The sequence below is a fragment of the Tursiops truncatus genome, chromosome 11 (assembly GCF_011762595.2).
Source record: "Tursiops truncatus isolate mTurTru1 chromosome 11, mTurTru1.mat.Y, whole genome shotgun sequence".
In the NCBI taxonomy this organism is placed as follows: Eukaryota; Metazoa; Chordata; class Mammalia; order Artiodactyla; family Delphinidae; genus Tursiops; species Tursiops truncatus.
In genome coordinates, this window is record NC_047044.1 from 87,909,111 (window position 1) to 87,925,799 (window position 16,689).

The following is a 16,689-nucleotide window of genomic DNA, read 5'->3' on the forward strand; positions in this document are numbered from 1 at the left end:
ATAGGGCTTTTTTTTTTTTTAAATTGAGGCTTGCGACCAAAAGTCAATTCAGTAGATCTAAATGACAGTTAAAAGAATAGAGTAGAGCAGAATGGAATGGAATAGAACAAAATAATAGGATGGAGAAGATGTATTGTAGGCAGGAAGAATAAGTATTGTTTTGTGAAACAATTTTGTGTGTGTGTGTGTGTGTGGTGTTGGGTTGTGATATAAAGCATATTTTTTACTGTGAACTATTGTCAACAGAGTTTGAATATGAATGGCCTACTTTACTAGCGTCCATTCTTTGAAACTAGCAGATGGTTTTTGTTGTTGTTCATGGGGACAGGACATGTGGGCACAGCAAAAGTTGTTATAATTCTCTCACTCTCATCATATTAAACACTTGCTCAAAATCTGAAAAGGGACTGGGTAGTTCAGAGCAGAGTCATAAACTATAGCATCAGCGTTTCTTTGGAAAGAGTATAGAATATTTTTCTTGTGCCAAAAGTTAATAGTAAATAATTAATGATTGGGCAAAGATGTTCTGCAAGGATGTCTATCATTAAAAACAATAAACATCATTAAGTTTATAATAGGGAAAAATCAGAAACAGAAATTTTCATATGTGTGAATGCTTTTCAGTTATTTAAAAATAATGTCGTAGGTGAATATTATTGAAATGGAATGATTTTCGTGTTATCTTAGTAAGTTAAAAAATGGAAGTTTATAAAAGGGAATAAACAATAAGATTCAATTAAAAATAAGTATATACATATGACAAAAGAATGGAAATATATATATACCAAGAGGTTATCAGGGTTATTATTTGAGTGGTGAGATTATATGTTGTTTTCTTATTTTTTCTTATTTAATTTTCACATTTCTCATGCTATGTGAAAAAATAGCGTGTTTAATTTCTAAATCTCAGAAGTAACAAAATCATGTTAAGGGTCCATAGTGATCATTCATGTTTTTCGCTTTGTAGATGAAAAAAATTAAGACCCAGAAGAGTACGTATTTTATCAACAGATAGACATCTAGTTTAGGACTGGATAAGGGATCATGACACTTAGACACACAAAGTGCATTTGTACACGAGTAGCTTCAAAGTGAACTTTTCCTCAAGGAGAGGATAACTTCTAAAATTGAGTGTTAATTAAATTAACTGTAATTACTATTAACTTCAGTAACTGGAATTTTTTACCTGACAATGCTTCCTAAGGAACAGTTTTTAGGATGAGAGTGGCAATGATTCTGTTCTAGCCTGAAGAGCAAATAGAGTGGACATAGGCAATAACCATTTCTTCCATGACTGGTCACCATATTAGCAGAAATAGTTGTGGGAAAAGGATCTGCTTAGTGAAAGAATAAAAACCTTGGAGAAACATAAAATCTATGTTCAAAAATTTGAGGGGTGTCCAATGGTATATGGTGTAAATTAGTTTTGAATCTTAAGTGATTTAAATAGAATTACTAGAAATGTGTAAAAAAATATAAGTAGAAACATAAAGAATATGTATAGAAACTGAAACAGACTCTGTGTGTGTGTGTGTATGTGTGTGTGTGTGTGTGTGTGTGTGCTTCAAGTATAGACATTGTCTTCCTTTCCTTGTAAGGAAAACATTTGAAATAATCAGAAGTATTGGGAGGTAGCAAGTTCTCTCTCTTTTTTTTTTTGAAGAGCAAATACGTTTTATTTTTTAATAACTTTATTTATTTATTTTTGGCTGCGTTGGGACTTTGTTGCTGCACGCTGGCTTTCTCTAGTTGCAGTGAGCATGGGCTACTTTTCTTTGCGGTGTGCGGGCTTCTCATTGCGGTGACTTCTCTTGCTGAGGAGCATGGGCTCTAGGAGTGTGGGCTTCAGAAGCTGTGGCGCACGGGCTTAGTTGCTCCACGGCATGTGTGATCTTCCTGGACCAGGTCTCGAACCAGTGTCCCCTGCATTGGCAGGTGGGTTCTTAACCACTGTGCCACCAGGGAAGTCCTGCAAGTTCTCTTTCAATGGAGGGATGCAAACAGAAATTGAATGAATTTTGGGGAAAGGTACTATGGTGGTTAGAAGGTCAGCTGGAAGCTGAGTTGAGTAACTTTAAGGTCCCTTTCAGCCCTGAGGATCTGTTAAATATTCAACTTGATTAACTTGGATGACATCACATAGTTTTATATGACTTCCGTGCAATTCTTTCCTAATGTGAAAACCAAAGTGAAAAAAACCAAAATGGGTAAAGATACTTTTGTTTTCAAAAATGGATGCATTTTATTTTGGAATTTTATATACTGTATGTCAAAGTGAAATTAATTTGGATGTGAACAAAAAGAAATATATTATCCAATTGTTTCTTTCTTTGAGTGAATAATTACATAAAATTGTTTAATAAAAATGATTATTAACTTTTCAATAACAGTGAATTACTCTGCCAAACAAAGGCATGAATTTATTTTGATTTTCATGAATTGCAAATATTTCTGCCAGGACAATAGACATCAACATTATTGAAACTGTTGTAGAATTAAATAAATATATAGACATAGTAGTTTATTTGAAATCTTTGAAATGTTTTAATAAATTTCTTTTTTTTAGCCAATGAATTTATTCTTCACACCACGAAGTTCATTACCAGAATATATCCCAAAGCAACAAGAGCAGACTCTTCTAATTTTAATCCTCAAGAATTTTGGAATGTAGGTTGTCAAATGGGTATGTTACATAGGATATTGAGTTTTTTGCAAAAATAAGATAAAATAAATTCATTTCGTGAATTAATAAAAGATTCATGAAAAGAGCTTCCTTTGAAGAATTTTCGAGCCTGGGTGTTTTGGAGTCAAGCAATGATAAATCAGTGGCTTCAAGAGTTGAAGTTAATCCTAAATAGGTTGAAAAGGGTAAATCTAGGTGAGGGTAGAAGCATGGAGGTTAAATTCATGAGGAGTTTGCATGGGAATTGTAGGAATGGGAAAAAGAAACCAAAAAGAGATGTAAGAGAACAGTGAAGATAGAGTCCTTTGCTTGAAAGATTTGCTAAGGGCCTCTTCAAATCGAGTGGCCTCTGCTTTTTGTACTTTAATCACTTCTGCATTCATAGTATTGAAAAGTAAGACTGCATAGCTTTGTTATTTGTCCTTGACTGACTCTCCTTATTCCAAACTGATCAACTGGTGTACCAGTGGGACTAACCAGTCAGAAAGTGCCAGGTGTTAACCCTTCTGCTGCTCGACTGTGACAAGGCCCATAGGTTTTCAGAGAGGGAGGGGGCGGGATCAGGATGCTGGGGAGGGCAGTGGGGGGTAGATGGTGGTACTGCATATAGTGGCTGTTTACCAGCCTATACGGAGTCGTTTCTGTATTTTAACAACAATTACTGCTCTGCCTGTTCCTCGCTTTCTCCTCAAGTGATTACAGTACCTCTTTAGACCTGAAAGTTTATGATACAGTTGGTGTCTTCCCTTCCAGCATTTAATGACTGATTTTCTTTACTCTCATATTTCCTGAATGTTTTCTGACATGTACATTGCTATTCTATAATCTATGCTGTATGCCATTTTGATTTTTTAACTCAAAGCTGTAAAATAATTTGCAGATTAAATTTTGAAACTCACCTTCATATGTTAACAAAGACATGGCAAAAGGAAAGGTTTAAAAATCATGACTTATTTGGCAAATGCTTGCTCTTAAAATGTTCGAAGATATATAATCCATGATTAGGTTTCAGTAAACTGTTTAGTTGCGTTTCTTTAGATATAGCCTCTATTTCCTGACAATGTCAAAATAATCTTTTTCCCTCACAGTGGCCTTAAATTTCCAGACCCCTGGTCTGCCTATGGATCTTCAAAATGGGAAATTTTTGGATAATGGTGGTTCTGGATATATTTTGAAACCACACTTCCTAAGAGATAGTAAAACAAAGTTTAATCCAAATAAAGCACTAATGGACAGTAATCCAGTCATACTTATGATAAGGGTAAGATTCATTACTTTTTCTTTTACCTTTATTGGTTATGATATAAGCTAGATAGTATGCATTAATATTTTTAGTTCTATTGATTTTCTTTAATGCCTTTTAAATTTCTGTTAATCTTTTCAGGTAATGTAGGTGGGTGGTATTTCAGCATCCTTCCATATCTGAAAAATGTCTTTCTGTTGCCTTTTTGCATGAATGAAAAAAATTGCATAGTTCTAATTTAGAGGAACTAGTCTAGTTGTTCTAGTTGTTGTTCTAGTGAGAAGATGGGGTGTTTCAGCCACTTTTTCAGATCCCTTCCTAATCCACACAAATCTCATTGATGTGCTTCTGTGGATTTCTTCTTTCCTTTTTAATCTATATGCAAGCGATTCTTTCTCACTTTCATTTGTGGGTGAGAAAGAATTTCTTAATCCTTATCTCAAACTAAATATCCTCCTTGTATTCTTTTATACACATTCACATTATACACATTCACTGTTTCAACCCCAAACAATGCTCAAATCTGACCTCATTTTTGGACTATAAAGGCTTATTTTTAATAGCCTACTTAGCCTCCTTACCAATATTCTGTCAAACTTAAAATATTAAAGCCTGAACATCCCTTCCTCGTCAAATCTACTTCTAGTTTATTTAAGTCTCAGTGAACTGAGTCAAATTCCTTGACTCAATTAATTCAGGCAAGAAAAGTGGAGCTATTCTTGTCTTCCACATCTCCTTTACTTCCCATGTCCAATCCATTTCTAAGTTCTGTAGATCTCACTTTAAATGTCTTCCTTATCCATCCCCTTGATCTGATGTCATTTGTTACTGTCTTTTTTTTTTTAGGAATCTGTTACCTGTCATCACCTCCATTCCTTTGGCTTCCTAAGGGGTTTTCAGGGAGCCTTGTCTCAGTTATCCTGGTCCATCTTCCACAAGTCAACCAGAGAGATTTTGCTGCAGTGCTAATCTTACCATGCCTACTTAATATTTATTTGTGTCTCCTGATCGTTTTCTTAGTCTGGCTTTGTCCTACTCCTCTGGCCTCATCTCTCACTTCTTCCAGCCTTTCAACCCATTCCGAAACTGTATGGAAGCCTTCTTTTTTGTCCATAATGACTCTTCTATGTATTGCATATGCTATTTCCTTTGATTGGACTACTCTTCCATCCTTCATCTGCCTATTGCATTCTGAATCATTTTTCAATACTTTAAGTGTCACTTCTTTTTGGAAGCTTTTTCCTGTGCTTCTTTTGAAGTTTTCTTCTGTTTTTCCATAACACCCTATACATGCATACATTACGGCACTTACCACACTGTAAATTATAATTATCTACTTGTTATACTTGTCTTTCTCCCCCCACTTGTCTGAGGGTCCTTTAAGGATAAGGACTGTGTTTTGTTCAACCCTTATCCACAGTAACTGACACAAAGTATATGCTCAATACATGTAGGTTAATTGAATGAATGATTTCTTTTTCAAGTTGAGAATACTAAAGAGAATATATGTGCTCTTTTGTTGAGAAAGTGAAGATGGAGGATGGCTGGTATACATAGATGTTTACAAATGCCGCCTGTTTGTATTCTGAGAGGTCTCATGTAGGGGTGTAAGTGACATGGTGTGAAGGAGGCAGGGTTGATGATTTTCCTGGGAAGCTGCTGCCACAGCCATGTGTGTCTCCCCCTCTTGTTCTGATTGTTCTAGGAGCTTTGTGATTACATTGTGACTTGCACAAATGGTGGAGAGTATGATTTGGGAATAAAAAGGCCTAGTTTTGCCGTTAGCTTTCTTATGTCCTTGATGAAGCCATTTAACATTTCTGGTTTACTCTTTGTCAACTGTAAACAGAGAACTTTGGATTAAATCAGTTATTTTCAAGCTTATAAAAACTAAGGTATCATTTTCTAAGTTTAAAATCTCGTGTATAAGACCAGTAGATGAAAACAGAACTATCTGGTTGACCACTAAGGGTTTTCTGTTTGACATCCATCCTCTGCAGCGGCCCCTGGAAGGGCTTTGTGAATCAGAGTGTACAAATTATTTGAACAATAAATCTCTAAATTCTATTTCAGTGTGCACCTTCTCCATACTGATAAGGGTTTATTACCTGGAGGGCCTATATTCAGCTGATAGGCTCTGCTATCAGTGTGCTAGTTTTTCACAGTCAATGTTCTTTCAAGTTACCTTGATATCTAATGATGCTTATTGATCAATGCCCGTTCCATACTGGTTGTTAAATATTTGCACAGTTACTCTGGTTTCTAGCTGATGCCATAATTTGTGGATGTAGGAAGGAAAAAATTACACACTGGCACTTTTTTCTTTTCTTTTCCTTCTATTTTCACAACAATTATTTACTTGTTCCTCTTTATTATAATCTTCAGAAATTGAAATCATGTCTCAATTTTTTACATTAGTACACTCTATGAACTAGTATACTTCAAATACTGTTTTTTTTTTTAATTCGGACTTTGTTCCTTAAAGTAAAACAAATCTGTGCTTCAACAATTAGCTTGACTAATAGAAGACTAAATAAAACTATTATTAGTTACTTTGTTAAGCATTTTCTGCTATCCGGTCCCTAATATATATATGAAATAATTGATTTTGTCAAACTCAGGTTACTTATGATAATATGGAAAGTGATGGGTAAGGTAAAATTTCACGATAAATTATCCAAACATATAAATTATACTGTCAGAGAATGCTATCATAGGAAATTATGTGGTGTTTTTTCTTATATTTCAGAAGTTGTATTTATAGTTTACCATATTTTTGTTGTATATATACAATATGAATTTGAAAAGAGTTCATGTTTTTGGAGCGACTCAGCCTGAATTACAGTAGAAGGGAATCATAACAATGCTTTTAAAATAAAAATATTTGTTGGACCATCAATCTTGGAGAATGTGGATTCTATTATAATCACATATTGGTAAAATGGAATAATTTAGACATGTTCCTGGTGTTCATCTATTGATATTTGAGGATAAAAGAGTTAAAATTAATAATTGGCACTATTTTCTACTTTGTTTGTTTGTTTGTTTTTTTGGTGGGAAATGACTTAGTCAATCATGATTTTTGGAAAACCTATTTTATTTTGAAATTAAGCAGTGGTGCAGTTTGACATTCTGCTCAATTCTTGAATTTCCTTATTTTTGTGCAGCTCATCAGTGGGATCCAGTTGCCTCCCAGTTGTCATTCATCATCTAACAAAGCTGACACATTAGTGATTATAGAAATTTTGGGAGTTCCAAATGATCAAATGAAACAGCAGAGTCGTGTAATTAAAAAAAATGGTGAGCTCCTAATATATTTTATCGAACATTTATTAGACTTCTTGTTGAAAAGCTTAAAAATTATATATTGATAGAGTTTTGATACATTTTTATTATTCATAAGGAAAAGGTTTTGCATTATGTTCAAGATGACCAAAGTGTTATATGCAGCAAAAACAATTTGACAATGACTTAATGTTGGCGAGATGTATTTTCAGATTACAGATACAAAAATGTATCTGACCTGAAAAATTAGTGGTTTTTCCATTTTTACTTCCTTTTTATGTTTCCTTGTATGACTGAATTAACAGTGACATTTTGATAGCTGCAAATCTACTTAGCTTCTAGCCTCTGTGTAAAGTAAAGAACTTATGATTTCTCTGATACCGCATGTTACATAGTTTTACTTCACTACTTGAATTATTTTAGATCAGAGGTCTGTGGCTTCTGACTCAGGCTAAGGATGCCATAGAAACTTACTCGTACAGTATTGGATAAAAAATTCAGTCATTTTTGCCAGAAGAGAAATGTAGGAATGGAAGAAATGACTTTGGTAAGATTTTCAGTGTTCCAGCATCCCATGATAGTTTAGGTAATACAGTACTGACATTGTTATTTCTTCTCTGAAGTTGAAATCATGAAAGAAATTAGAAAAGTATAGATTCTTGGGGTTGACTCTTAGAATCACCTGGGAAGAGAGCTTGCAACTGATCCTTTGAGTCTAGAATCTTCTATGAGTGGATATTCCCAAAATATAGTGGACTTCATTTCAGAGTCTGGAAATATGCTCCAGGCTAAATGGCACAGAGAGAGAAGCAGGTGCAGTCTCAGTAGACTTCTTCTTCTTTGGTGATAATACCCCCCCCCCCACAAATGTCCAATGTTCAACTCCTCCCAAATCCAGAATATTCCTCCAGCATGGCCCCTAGTGCAAAAGGCATGAAAAAAGGTTTGGGAAGTTTTGCTACCTCATCCTGTGTTATCAGTGGGAAGGGATATTAGTGATGACTTCCTGCCTTATTTGGCACCCCTTAGAGTTGAAATGGCAGTGTCAAGAAATGGTAACTGCTATCAAGAAGCTTCTAGTAACCTATCCCTTGTTTTCTCCATCCCCTTACTTGAATCTTCATGACAAAATGCACAGAACATTTATTTATTCAATGCACCCCTTATATAATACTATGATTCTAGCTCCCGTTAGAAATTTGACTGCATCCCTGGGTTTTATGAGAATATCCCTACAGAAATTCAGTTTGGTTCATCAGACATTACTGGGCCCATTATATTAAAAGCCTGGTTCTAAGTATCAAAAAAACTTCAAATCTCTTTTTATCAACTGCATTCTTATGTATGTCCCAACTAATTCTATTGTAGCTAGTTTACAGTTCAGTGTGGAACATGAAATATAAGTAAAACTGTTACGAAAAAGTCATTAGTGCTTTGAAGAAAGTACAGAGAATTGTATGGAAGGGACAAATTTCGAGGTGGTTCTTGGCAAATGAGTAGAATTTTTATAGAGATTGAGGATAAAGGAACTTTTTTTCTTTTTCTTTTCTTTCTTTTTTTTTTTTTTTTTTTTGGCCATGCTGAGAGGCTTGCATGATCTTAGTTCCTTGATCAGGGATTGAACCTGGGCCATGGCATTGAAGGAGCCAAATCCTAACCACTGGGATGCCAGGGAATTCCCAAGGATAAGGAAATTTAAGGCAAAAGTAATACTATGAGTGCTAAAACATGGAGAAAACAAAATTCAAACATGTTAGGGAAGAGTAAAGAAGTTCAAATGCAATGTACTTAAGAAAGATTAGTGTGAGATAAAATGAGAAATTTACATTGGGTATGGTCATGGAAAATAGTGAAAGCCATGATAAGGTAGTAGAAACTTTCTTTTCTGTATAAAATGAATAAAATTAAGACTTTTAAACAGGGATACAAAACACTAAGAGAGTTGAGCGTTCCAGGGATCATTTCTGCAGAGTAGAGAGGACGAAGTGTATGAGAGAGAGATGAGAAATACAGAATAGAGTTAGATGTGATCTCATGGTTAGAGCATGTAGAAGTTAGGTCCTAAACAAGGGCTGTGGCATCAGAAAAGGAATGGAGGATGCATGTGAGGAAGACTAACAAGACTAAGAGTGTAGATAACTGGACAGGAGGGATTCTGAGATCACTTAGCTACTAGGGTAATCGTAGGGTAATGAAAGACATGAGAGTCTGGGAGGAAAACGATCACATTTGGGTAAGGTGGGGAAGTGATTTTTAACTCTATTTGTAACTAAGCAAATGTGATATTCTGGTTTATTATTTATTTATTTATTTTATTTTGACACTAAAGGACTTTCATATATGTCTATATATGATTGTGTGTGTGTGTGTGTGTGTGTGTGTGTGTGTGTGTGTGTGTGTGTGTATGAAAGAGTGAAAGAGAGTATGGTGAAGGAGGGTTGGAGGAGGAAGAATAAATTAGTATAAGAATTTCGTGCAGACATTTTTCAGTGTCTATAAAGAACTGACTCTTAAACCTGCAACTATATTTGTTTAATATTTTTACAGGCATAGACTGCATTCTGGATTGCTTCCTAGTAAATGTGCACTTGTGACTACAGATGCACCATAGAAAACATAGATATGGTATAATTAGTCATAAATGCTTCAATACTTCTTGAAATGTAACTCAAAGGACAGATCTATTGAAGTAGTAGCTGTAGCATTGCCTTTGTACAATGAAAAGTAATACATTATTTTTCTCTGAACTTTTGAGTTTTTATTAAATAAGAGTGTATATTTGATCTGGATGTGAATTTCTTGATTCCATTCAATTATGCTTAATTTTTATCTGATTTGGGTCACATTGTGATACAATTTGGATTTCTTGTTTGGCAAGAGAGTGTTTGGGATAATCTGTTTTGCTAAGGACATAAATTACTCATCGACTTTGTATTTTTTTTAACATCTTTATTGGAGTATAATTGCTTTACAATGGTGTGTTAGTTTCTGCTTTATAACAAAGTGAATCAGCTGTATGTATACATATATCCCCATATCTCTTCCCTCTTGGGTCTCCCTCCCTCCCACCCTCCCTATCCCGCCTCTCTAGGTGGTCACAAAGCACCGAGCTGATCTCCCTGTGCTATGTGCCTTCCCACTAGCTATCTACTTTACATTTGGTAGTGTATATATGTCCATGCCTCTCTCTCACTTCGTCCCAGCTTACCCTTCACCCTCCCCGTGTCCTCATCATCTTGTTTTGATGAAGCTCAATGAGTTGAAATTAAATAGAAGTAGTTCATGTTTATGGGGAGATTATATCAGACAGGTTGGGTTAGATCAAACAACCCATACAAAGATACCACAAATTTAGTTCTAACTCATGCTTACTCAGTGTCTTAGTTCAGGCTGCTTCAGCAGCAACAAAAACAGACTGGTTGGCTTAAAACATAGGAATTTATTTTCTCACAGTTCTAGAGGTTAGAAATCCACATTCAGCTGAGTCTTGACGTTGAGATGGAGATCCCTGGGAGATTTTTGCCGCTTAATATTATGTGGCGCTGGGAGGTCTCTGGTGGACAATGTCCTGACCCTGGCTCTCACACCTCAGAGGCACAGGCCTGACACCCTGCCAGAGCACTGACCTGTCCACCACACGGCTCAGAATAAAAGGGAAAAAGAAAGAAAGAAAGAAAGAAAAATAAAATAAAATAAAATAAGGTTATTACAATAAAAAATAATTATTAAAAAAATTTAAAAAGTAATTAAAAAAAGAAAGAAAGAAAAAAGAGAGCCACCAAACCAAAAAACAAATCCCCCAGTGATAACAAGTGCTAAAAACTATACTAAAAAAAAAAAGGAAAAAAGAAAAAGGGCAGACAGAACCCTAGGACAAATGGTAAAAGCAAAGCTATACAGACAAAGTCACACACAGACGCATACACATACACACTCACAAACAGAGAAAAAGAAAAAAAAATATATGTCATTGCTCCCAAAGTCCATCTCCTCAATTTGGGATGATTCGTTGTCTATTCATGTATTCCACAGATGCAGGTACATCAAATTGATTGTGGAGCTTTAATCCGCTGCTCCTGAGGCTGCTGGGAGAGATTTCCCTTTCTCTTCTTTGTTCTCACAGCTCCTGGGGTTCAGCTTTGGATTTGGCCCTGCCTTTACATGTAGGTTGCCTGAGGGTGTCTGTTCCCTTTTGGGAGGTCTGAGTTCTTCTGCCAGCATTCAGTAGGTGTTCTGTATGGGTTGTTTCCACATGTAGATGTATTTCTGATATATTTGTGGGGAGGAAGGTGATCTCTAGTCTTACTCTTCTGCCATCTTGAAGCTCCTCCTTGACTTTGGATTTTAAAATGAGCAGTTAGTCAAAAGAAGGATCAGGAGCTGACTTGAGAGCAGACATTAGTGAGCTCTCATTCCAACAACTGTCTATAGAGCTCTTCTTATGATAGGACCTGATATAGAAAAATGATGTTATTTAACTTCCTCATGTCTCAGTGTCTTTGTTAATAAAATGCTGGAACACAACAGTCATATTGTATAATAGTGAAACGTTTCCATTCTGAAATCAGACTCCATTTGTTTGACTTCCTGCCCGAGCACTTAATGGCTATTTATGTGAAAGCCTTCGGAGGTTATGTAACATCTTTGTGGCTCAGTTTTCTCATCTGTAAATGTGCATAGAAATAACCCTGATAGGGTTTTTGTGAGGATTAAATGAGATTACCTGCTTAAAGTTTTTAGAATATTGCCCAGAAATTGTAGACACCTAATAAGTGTTATTATTGTCATTATTATTCCTTTGTCATTGGGTGCATTAAAAATTTAAGTGCTTTAAACCCCAAGCTTTTATTCTTACTATTAAAAGTGTTGAAAATAAGAATTTTAGAGAACAGATATTATGCATTTTTCTCTAGGGATGGTGTTTGATTTTTTTTGGTTGTATCTCTTTCTTTATATTTCAGCTTTTAGTCCAAGATGGAATGAAACATTCACATTTATTATTCAGGTGCCAGAATTGGCATTGATACGTTTTGTTGTTGAAAATCAAGGTTTAATAGCGGGAAATGAATTTCTTGGGCAATATACTCTACCAGTTCTATGCATGAACAAAGGTAATATTCCCAAAAGTAAGATGATTGTGCTAATGTTTATATATAATTGGAGTTTACCAAAGACACGCTTTTATATACCAAATAGCTGTCTCCATGACAGTCAGATGTAAAGGCAAATTTGTGTGTTGACACATATTTTCTCCCAGTGGAATTACAGAAATGTGTTCTGATACAGAAGGTGGGGTTGGGGAGTGGGATTTCTAGGAAGACTAATTAGACAAACTTGGCTTGTATGAGAATTTCTCTACATGGACATAGCTCTGTTGTTTCAGTTAAGAGTAGGCATGACTACCGTGAAGGAATGAAGGATGGGAACTGCACGGAAGGGAGAAGCAGTGAGTCCTTCTTCCCACCTGAGGAGACACTGGGAGCCCAAGGCTCTCTTTTCTTGAATCTTTCCAGGGCTGCCTTGCAGTTACCTTTCAGGGGTGACTTACACTGTGCTCCCAATTCTATCCTTATTTTTACTTTTCTGCCACCATCTGAGATATACCTAGGAAACAGTCTTTCTGAAGCAGAAGGGTGGTGGCTAATTTTGGAGACGCTGCACTTTGAGGGAGGAGAAGTGTGAGCTGTGTGGTGTTCAGTAGGAAGTCGGGATAGAAACGTCAAATATTTTACTTTGGGGGAAAATTAATATATGGGATGGAATATAACTACGTAGTCCTAGCTTTTATATGTGCTTACTGTATTATTTCTCAGGAGCACTACTGGGGCCACTGTTGACGAATTTATTTTTATTGTTCTCATCAAATGTGATTCTTTTTGCAGGTTACCGTCGTGTTCCTCTGTTTTCCAAAATGGGTGAGAGTCTTGAGCCTGCTTCCCTGTTTATCTATGTTTGGTATGTCAGATAGCAACTAATGGTGCCGGACATGGTGTTAGCTGTACATCGCAATAAAACAGCCAGAATGGGTGTCCATATCTTTCCCCTTTTTTTCTAACATAAAGCAGAATAATTATTTTGAGATATTGAGCCAGTGCGCTTTTAAATATGCAGAATAAAACAGTGGAAACAAAACAGAAACTTCAGAGGGTCCTGACAGTATGGCATTCTCGTCAGCCAATTTCTCCTGCCCCTCTGTTGCTGAGGCTGCTCTTTCAACTTGCTTGTATCATGTTTAATTAGTAGAATTTACAAGATGCTAAAATATGTCTGATTGTATAAGACAGGTTGGCAAGTATTTGGCAGTATAAAAGAAATATGAAATCTAGGAGTGTTTTAATTTCTAGACACCCACTACTGCATATTGTAGTAGGAAGGAATTAGATTCCCAGGTGCTTGGCGCCCTTTTGAATCCTGGAGAGCAATTAGCCCCTGCATTCTCAGACTAGTTCTCAGATGCTGTGCACTGGATTGGGTACCCTGTAATTATACAGACATTCTTATGAGTGCATATGATTTTGATTTGCATTCAAACTGCCTCCAGACTCCGTATCTATAAAAAAGATCTACTATGGGGACTTACATGCTTGGATCTCTGAATGAATTTTCCGTGTTTCTGAATCTGCACTAGATGCACATTGAAGGTTGCCTCTTGGTCAGAGATGAGATTCCTGTGCTGTTTCATATGCTGGGCTTCTCACCATCAGCAGGACTTTGCTTTACTAAATGTCATATGTAGAAGAATATGGTTCATTATTAACTGTTTTTCAAAAAACCAGGCATACTAATACTTGTTCTACCACATTGTTGCATGGTAGTGAGATGAAATCACCAGTACAATTTTTGACAAATTAGGGGGCCCTCATAGGTATTTGTTGAAATTAAATCTGAATTTATAACTAAAATAACAAAAATGCTTCTTTGTTTGAGATGTTTACTAATGCATTATCAGTTGATGGCCGAAAAAATATACAAAAAAATCACATCTACTATGTTTTTCTATTATCATGGTTTAGCCTCAGAACTAAATATTTAAAATAAAAATGCCACTGGGAATTCAAATATCCAACCCATAAGGAGTCAGATGTCCCAGATTACTCAGGGCATAGTCATTCAGATCCTCACTCACGGGCTCTCTGGATTTAAGATTAGGGCACAGTCTCCCCGGGAGGGACACACAGCCAGTTCTCAGAGGCCTGCTTCTATTTTGCCAGATTACAGGAGGATCTTTACTTATTAATTTACTTATATTGCTTTTATTTTATGAAAAAGCTAATTTCAAATCTACATTAAAACTAAGCTGAATACAAACTCTTAGTGAAGGAGGCCTGGTGGTTCTGTTTACAAAAACGTGGCCACTGTCTTTTGCCCTTAAAACTTCAGGAAGGGCCCTTCAGACGGCTTCGTGTTTGCATGTTTCAGTGCCAGAGAGTAGGAATAGACTCTGGTGTCCACTGTCAGATGTTCACCAGCTACCAGAGCATCACGTCTCTTCAGCAGGTCATTCTTTGGTAAGGAAATTACTTCTGCAAAATCCCCATCTCCTGGCTTTGGCTTAGGCCTACGTGTCCAGCATCATCTCCATTGATAGTTACTGTCACGGTGTGTGTGGTACAGTTTGACAGACCTGGATCCATACGTACAGGTGGAGAACATTCAGCAGCGTCACCCTTATAGCCAGTTTCTTCCTCAAGCTCCCAAAGAGCAGCTCCTTCTGGGCTTTTGTTGTCATCGATGAGACCCACGGGGAATTCAAGGCAGCAGCCCGCCATTGGTGGTCATCGATGAGACCCACGGGGAATTCAAGGCAGCAGCCCGCCATTGGTGGTTAGAACTGCTTCACCACAACGATACATTGGTAAACGAAGGGTTGTTTGCAGCACTGAGGTAACCACCACCCCATCAGCCGACTGTCTTTACATGGTTGGACGCTTCCCAGTTTCCCAAGTTCTTGTTAGATCAGTAGGATCCCTATAAGTTGTTTTTTTTTTTAAGTGTGACCCATTTCAGAAGGATTTTATTTATAATATCTATGTCCAACCTAATAGCAGGTGGGATGTTCAACCCATTAACCCAAGGATTTAACCTTCTCTAAACCCCTAAAGCCTTTTGAAGATCTGGAATTTCATGAGGTTTAAAGACTTTTATCACATGAATTTTGCAAAAGAGTTCATTAATTCTTGCAGCAGGAAAAACTTATTTCTCATTTATACTAATAAGATTTGAAATAAGGAAGGAAAAAGGTTGTATTTCCTTTTCTCATTTTTCTTCAGGTACCACTCAAAATCAGCTAACTGTGAAGACAAAATCTATCTTTTTTTAAATATTCTTAATTCACTTGTAGAAAAATAATAGTGTTGAGGAGCAGAAGAAAACATAAGAGACAGCTAAAATGAACCCCTGGGCTGTGGTAACAGAAGATCTTTCAACAATGTCAGTTCCTCAGGGAAGCCATCCATGATCTCCTAGATTAGGTTACATTCCTTGGTTTATGTTTCCATACAACTGATTAAAGTGACAGCTAGGAGGTGACTTTGTGCTCTCAGGGAGGCCTTGGTGTTGCTAAGAGCTGGCCTGACACTCACAGTCAGGCCATGGTGTTCGTCTGCCAAACCTGAACAGTTTCACATCAGCACCCGACAAGGCCACTCTGTGACTACAATGGATAAGGAGAAAAACAGAACCAGTCTGTAATCATGACAGAGCATCTCACAAAAGCATGAATATTGTCCAAACACAAAAGTGCCAAACAGTCCCCAGGAAACATGAATGACTGTCGGATTCTTCACCTACTTCCTTGAACCCTCTCCCAAATCATCTGACACAAGCCTGAATCCAACAGTAAGTCCTTTCCAACACCCCTTCACTGAGACACCCCATGGTTCTTCATTTGTGTGTCTCCCTCATTGCAATGAAGAATCGACCTACTGTGTGTGTTTCTGGTGGTCTTTGGCTGGAAGGCATTAACATAAACCTGGACTCTTCCTTTTGTTACTCTCATTACCTTGTAGTGATTAGTGACAGGAAAGTTTTGTTATGTTGTTAATTTTGACCTTTACTTTTTTTCTGCTTCTGGTTGTTTAGAGCCTCAAATAGAAAACATGCAGAGTACAATCTAGACTTACCCTGACTTTTGTTTGGGGGATGGTGACCACGGGAGGCCACTGATGCTGATTGCTGAGACATAAAGTTGCCCTATTTTTGGAAAGAAGAGTGGAGAAACTCCCTGTAGCTGTATAAAGGAGGTATTTATTTTAATTTTGGGTAGGGGGGCGTGTATGGTGTTTTTGAGGGATGCAGACACATGCACCCTAGATGGTGCCTCGAGGGGTTCCACTCAAAACCTTTATGCAAATTTCAGGGGTTATTTGGGAGCCACAATGGCAAAAAGCTCATGTTGTGGATTAGGATCCAGAAAATGGAATCGCTTACATTTAGTGAAGCCCTTATGGGCTTGAACAATGAACATTTTATTGGGAGA

General features: G+C 36.8%; 1 protein-coding gene and 1 pseudogene across 1 annotated transcript in view; one reads left to right on the forward strand and one right to left on the reverse strand.

The window, feature by feature from the left end:
- PLCZ1 (phospholipase C zeta 1) overlaps window positions 1-13,230 on the forward strand; it is a 43,313-nt gene extending 30,083 nt beyond the window's left edge. The window contains exons 10-14 of the mRNA XM_019936863.3: window positions 2,567-2,683; window positions 3,772-3,944; window positions 7,094-7,226; window positions 12,173-12,322; window positions 13,094-13,230. Of these exons, the coding sequence (XP_019792422.1) occupies window positions 2,567-2,683; window positions 3,772-3,944; window positions 7,094-7,226; window positions 12,173-12,322; window positions 13,094-13,179 (659 nt within the window). The 3' untranslated portion in view covers window positions 13,180-13,230. The remainder of the gene's footprint in view (window positions 1-2,566; window positions 2,684-3,771; window positions 3,945-7,093; window positions 7,227-12,172; window positions 12,323-13,093) is intronic.
- On the reverse strand, window positions 10,296-16,663 carry LOC117314281 (ADP-sugar pyrophosphatase pseudogene; annotated as a pseudogene).
- Window positions 16,664-16,689: the final 26 nt, after the last annotated feature.